This window comes from Sinocyclocheilus rhinocerous, unplaced genomic scaffold (genome assembly GCF_001515625.1).
Source record: "Sinocyclocheilus rhinocerous isolate Xijiao unplaced genomic scaffold, SAMN03320098_v1.1 scaffold254, whole genome shotgun sequence".
Taxonomy (NCBI): domain Eukaryota; kingdom Metazoa; phylum Chordata; class Actinopteri; order Cypriniformes; family Cyprinidae; genus Sinocyclocheilus; species Sinocyclocheilus rhinocerous.
Genome location: NW_015628690.1, coordinates 1,887,904 through 1,893,903, shown reverse-complemented (window position 1 = coordinate 1,893,903; position 6,000 = coordinate 1,887,904). Strand labels below are relative to the sequence as shown.

At 36.4% G+C, this 6,000-nt stretch overlaps 2 gene segments (V, D, J or C); both read right to left on the bottom strand.

Annotated features, from left to right (window-relative positions):
• Positions 1-1,258: 1,258 nt before the first annotated feature.
• LOC107738224 (T-cell receptor alpha chain V region RL-5-like) lies at positions 1,259-1,748 on the bottom strand. The segment is given in 2 exon segments: positions 1,259-1,611; positions 1,694-1,748. Coding segments are annotated over 2 exon segments (393 nt in total).
• Positions 1,749-4,424: 2,676 nt separating this feature from the next.
• LOC107738223 (T-cell receptor alpha chain V region CTL-F3-like) lies at positions 4,425-4,916 on the bottom strand. The segment is given in 2 exon segments: positions 4,425-4,765; positions 4,868-4,916. Coding segments are annotated over 2 exon segments (390 nt in total).
• Positions 4,917-6,000: the final 1,084 nt, after the last annotated feature.

Below are 6,000 nucleotides of genomic sequence, written 5' to 3'. Positions count from 1 at the left end.
AAAAAAACAGGAAGGGGGCAAAAACTTTTTCACACCACTGTATATTCAAACTCTCATGTGCCGTGATGTCTTTATTGTACGTATTGTATCTTATTTATTCTTAAAACTTGTCTGTGTCATGTTGGTGTCTAACACCGTCGATTTGAGAGAAACATATTTTCAGTCCTCTGTATATCCTGTACATATAGCAGAATTGACAATAAAGTTGAATTTGACTTTGAACAGGAGAAGCACATGTTAAACTGTCTTGACTAAGTTTCAGCTCCTGTGTTTTTGTATGTGGTTTGACTTGACTTTTCTCACTGTGGGCCTCAGAGCACAGTAGTACACAGCAGAGTCAGACACACACAGATTCTGGATTGTCAGTGGAACTGAATTTGATGACACTTCAGAGTGAAATCTCCCCTGGAACTGAGCGTCATTATCTTCTCCTCCATATCTGTTTCTCCTCAGGATGTATTTAGGAAAGTTGTTCGCTCTCTGGATGTACCAGAATAAATTTTCTTGTGCTGAATCTGTTTTATATTTACACTGTAATGTCACTGACTGTCCTTCAACTTCAATCACATGTTTGTCTGGCTGATCAACTGTGTCCTCTGATCTGCACTCTGTAAATGTTTAAGAATATTTAATGTACATTCCAATACAAAATATAACTTACATGAATGTGGAGCTGTATTAAAAAAGAATTCATACCAAGAACAAATAGTGCGAAGAGAAATATATTCCTCAGACTGTGTAACATGACTGTGTATATGTTGAAGTCTAGATAAATCAGTAAATATGAGAGATTAGCTTTTGGTATTGTAAAGATGATCCAAGGAGGAGCTTATGGAGACCAATAAAAGCTGCTGTATTGTTGAATGTAATATTGAGTACCTACTGCCCTCTTCTGGTTAACTGCAAGTATTGCGTAAACTGAAACCGTAGCATTTCAATGTAAATAAAGATAATTCTTTTTTCTGAATTAAAGAATATTCAGAAGGATAACATAACTGATGTAATATTGAGTACCTACTGCCCTCTTCTGGTTAACTGCAAGTATTGCGTAAACTGAAACCGTAGCATTTCAATGTAAATAAAGATAATTCTTTTTTCTGAATTAAAGAATATTCAGAAGGATAACTTATAACTAACTGGTGAACTAAAGGATTGTTTTGTAGGGATTTAATGTAATGTGTCTTTGATACTGCCACACAAATTCACATACTATAATAAAACGTGGCTGTTTTTAGAATCTCTGTTTCTCTCTTTTCTCTCATTGTAACAGGTTTTTGTAGAGAGCTGATGTGTTTCCTGTCACTGTGGGCTGCAGAGCACAGTAGTACAGAGCAGAGTCTGATACAGCAGCAGAGGAGATCTTCAGATCCACGTGTTCTCTTTTTGTCACATTAACAGTGAATCTTGGATCAACAACAGAGCGCTGAGCATCTTTTGCATTGTCATAGGTGAGTACAATAAATTCAGGTTTTGATCTTCCATACTGACGATACCAGTGGAGATAATCTGTAGTGCTAGAGTCAGTAAAATTACAGGATAATGTAACACTTGAACCCTCCTCAGCAAAAACATTGACTTTGTTTGGTTGGATGATATTTCCAAAGACAGCAGCTGAAAAAGAAGAGGTACATTTGTTTTGTTATTTTCTTCTTTTAATAATCAACCAAATAATCAGCCAAATAAATATACATACCGGTTGAGACACAGAACAGAATAAGTGAATGAAGATCCATTGTGCAAGTGTTCACTCTGAGAAGAGTCGGACTGAATTTCTACCACAGTCTCTGTCAGACATAACTACATTATGCCAGATCTAAGTCCCTCCTCTTTTGACACTTTACGGCAAAGGAGAAGCTTTATTTTGTAGGAATAGTTTTTCTTAGGGCCTGACTCATTGCTTCTACCATTATGTGAAACAAATTTCCTGTCCATTATTGTTAAAGATAAATTCTAAATAGTAATAATTGGGTGCATAGTAGATTTTGTTACACAAGTTAAAATTAACTTTAGTCATATTTTAATGTCAGACAGTCTGTCACAGCAAGATTTTTTTTTAAAAACTACATGAAACATATTCTTGTATAATATGGGGAAGCTTTGTTTTTTGCAAATGTAACATGAATGAAGTGTTGCACAACTGTAGTAAAGTTTTGTAACACGCAGTTGCAACCCCTTTTTACCTTTTTTGTTGTTGTTGTTCTTTTTTCCTTTTATAAAACATTTTTCCAATTAACCTCACACAGATGTTTGCAGTTATCATCTCACATTGAGGTTTTGATTTGGTTTTCATAATAAGAGCTTCAAAATGTTACCGTCAACAGTTTAGTCACCAACATTCTTCAAAATGTTTTCTTTGCTCAGCAGAAGAAAGATAATCATGCAAGTTTGGAACAACTTGAGGGTGAGAGTAAATTATGACAGAATTTTCATTTTTGGGTGAACTATCCCTTTTAAGAGCACAGAACCTGATGATGTCGTTAGTGCGACTACAAAAAACTACCACTTGCTCCACACACATCGTCTTTGTTTTTTCCTTATTTTTTTTTTTTTTAATACATGCCATGATCAAAATTAACAGTAGAGATCTTTTTGTTTACTAGCTGGCACTGAACATGTCATGGATTGATGATGTAAAGCTTGATTAAATTTTTAAAAGCTCGCGCTTTTTAAAACTCGTAATAAAGCGGTGAATGATCTTTTCAGAAATGACGCTGATTGACAGAACAAGTTTATATTTAGAATACATTGCAATCACTCTAAAATAGATTACGACAACTCACACACCTGCATTAGGAGCTGTACTTCTTTTCGTGCCTATTTAGCCATTTGCATCGCACAGTTCGCAGCACCTGAAGGATGCGTTCGTTATGCAGACATTCAGAAGGCGGGACCCGCTTTGAAACTGCAACATTAATTGGTTTAATTGCAGATGAGTGACAATTCAATTATATCCAATGAACAATGAGGCTAGTATTTCTGCCGGTCTTGACTGGTGGACTAGCATATAGGAGATGCTATGGTTATGGAGGCCCCTCCTCAAAGCCCGAGGCCCTAGGCAATCGCCTGCTCCTATAGCTAGCGCCGGCCCTGCTGCTATGTTCATTATTACCTCCGACAACAAAACATCTCAATCGCTTAGGAGACATTCTTGTCTACAACCGTTCTGGAAACAATGGCATTGAATCAATGGCGGACTGATGACAGCTCACTCAGGACGGAGCTGTGATAAAATCAAAGACTGACACCACTGTCAATCAACAATTGTGGGAGCGGCCTTGGCCAGTGTGACGTCACACTGGCAGAAATCTGAGAACGGCTTGATTTGAGAAAGGGGTAATGATTTTAGGAGATTATAAAAAAAACCACTGGGTGGATTTTTATCATTTATGTTCAAACAACATGTAAAAGTGCATTTCGCATCCGATGACCCCTTTAAAGTTTTTGTACGACATGTTTCATGTCAGAATCAGATAGATGTACATCAGTAATAGTGAGTTCAGTGGATGAACATGATGTAGCCGAATTAAACCGATCATCAGAGGTATCTTCATAATCACCCGATGACCGTGCATTTTTTGTATGATAAGAATTGTGGTTCTCTGTTGGGATACTGTCTGTACCATGTAAAGCCACACATATTCTCTACTTGTACTATATGAGCAGCTCAGCTTGTCAGTTTCTTTTTTCTTAGAGAATTTTTCCATCCCTTTATCTGGATGAATGTTGTCTCCATCCACCAAATTAACCTATACGATTTTGATTTATGAAATCAAGGTAGAAAAAAATTATATCACAACACACTTTACTTTTTGAGGAAAAAAGCAATCAGTCAAATCAAACCATTAAAAGATTTGGAGTTTGAGACTTTAAAACCATGGAAATATTTTTGCACAGATTTTCATTCATTAGGCTGTTCAATAAATAATGTACCTGTTCCCACAGTGAGAATCAGTATAAAGCATCTGTCCATGTTCAATCAGATCAGTTCAGTTCTCTGTTGAGTCTCTCAGTGCTCTCAGCTGTAAGTCACTGCAGATCAGTCAGAAACACACAGGAACTTCCTGCTGATTTTCACTTTCATCCATATGGTGACGTATACTATGTATATGTGTGTGTGTGTGTGTATACATACAAACATACATGTTCTTATGTATGTATGCAACATTCACATTCTAAACAGGAGCATCTCAAGTGTTTTTGTATGTGGTTTGACTTGAGTTTTGCTTTTGGTATTCTAATGATCCAAGGAGGATCTTATGGATACCAATGACAGCTGCTGTATTGTCAAATGTAATATTGAGCACCTACTGCCCTCTTCTGGTTCCCTCTACAAGTATACAACTACAATATATTTATGGATAAAAAGGGTTTTATAGAGAATAAATGAAAAAAATTAATTGCATAATCATGTAATTTATGCTGATTCATAGTTTTTGTATGAGTGTTGAATGTGTTTCAGTCACAGTGGGCCTCAGAGCACAGTAGTACACAGCAGAGTCAGACACACGCACATCCTGGATTGTCAGAGGAACTGCAGTTTTGTTGAGATTCACATGAAATCTCTCTTTGAATTCTTCCTCACTGTTTCCAGACTTAGAATATTTATTTAACATGTACTTGGGATTTCCATTGTCTTTCTGCTGGTACCGGAAGAGAGTCGGGTTTGCATAAGCAGTCTGATATGTACAGTCGATCGTTACAGTATCACCTTCAAAAGCAGATTGAATCTTTGTATGCTGATCAACTTTGTCTTGAGAATTACAACCTGAAACAGAATTTAAAAAATAGGAATAAATATGCACATTACACACATAAGGAAAATTCATTTGAAATATATTTGAAAAGAATCATGGATTTTGCTACTCACCCCAGATATATAAAACTATGATCACAATGGCACTTTTCCACAGTGCCATCATATACAGTTGAAATTGCAGACTCTTAAAAAAATATGCAGAGTGTGATGCATGTGATGATTCCCTTCCTCTTTCTGCATCTGTTAAAGCAGCAATAAACTCAGATCACTTTGTCTGACTGCTGGGAGGAGCCTGTGCTACAGTCAGTGACAATGAACACTGATATGAGAGTTTTGCTTTTGGTGCTATAATGATGATCCAAGGAGGAGCTTTTGGAGACCTATAAAAGCTGCTGTACTGTAAAATGTAATATTGAGTACCTACTGCTCTCTTCTGGTTAACTACAAGTATATTGTGTAATTGGGATTACAAGCTTAATTCAAGTCAAGTTTATTGTAATTCCCCAGGAACTAAATGTTGTGCCTCACAGGACCAAGGTGCAAGATTTATAAACATATATAAACTTAAACATAGCTCAACTATTAAAAGAAGTAATCTATATACTTTACATATACTTTAAACAAATACAATCCATAACACTGTGCAGTTGTGTGGAAGGACAGTGCAAAAAGAGATATTTAGGGAAAACAGTGCAAATGGAGAGAGTTCAAGATGGCATAAAGGCAATGGGACATAATAGACAGACTGTAGTGTATGTACAAGTAAACATGTCTTTTAATGTAATAAAAGATCTGCACTATTTTTTGTTTGTCTGTTAGTTTATGAGCCAAATTTGTCTCTGACTCATCATTCCTTAGCGCATTGATTTGTAAAGAGCTTACCATAAGCAGGAAATATAATGCAAATATGAGGAATATTTTGGGCCAGATATACTAAACAGGGTAAAAGATATAACAGGGCATGAGACTGCAATCCCATAAAAGCACAAATGGGTCTTGAAAGTTCAGCGGGTGATCTACTGACAATGTGCAAATTGAAGAACACAGACACAGCCAGTGCATTTCCATAATGGCCAATGCAACCAAGACCAGCACAAATGAGCAACTATCACAGCCATGTCAAATTCAAAATTGGTTAAGACATATTTTTTGGGGGGCCCTTAATGGTTCAAATATCAGGAAATTGACTACCGCAAACCTCAGTAAATCACACTACAATCACATTTTGCACATGCGTATACATT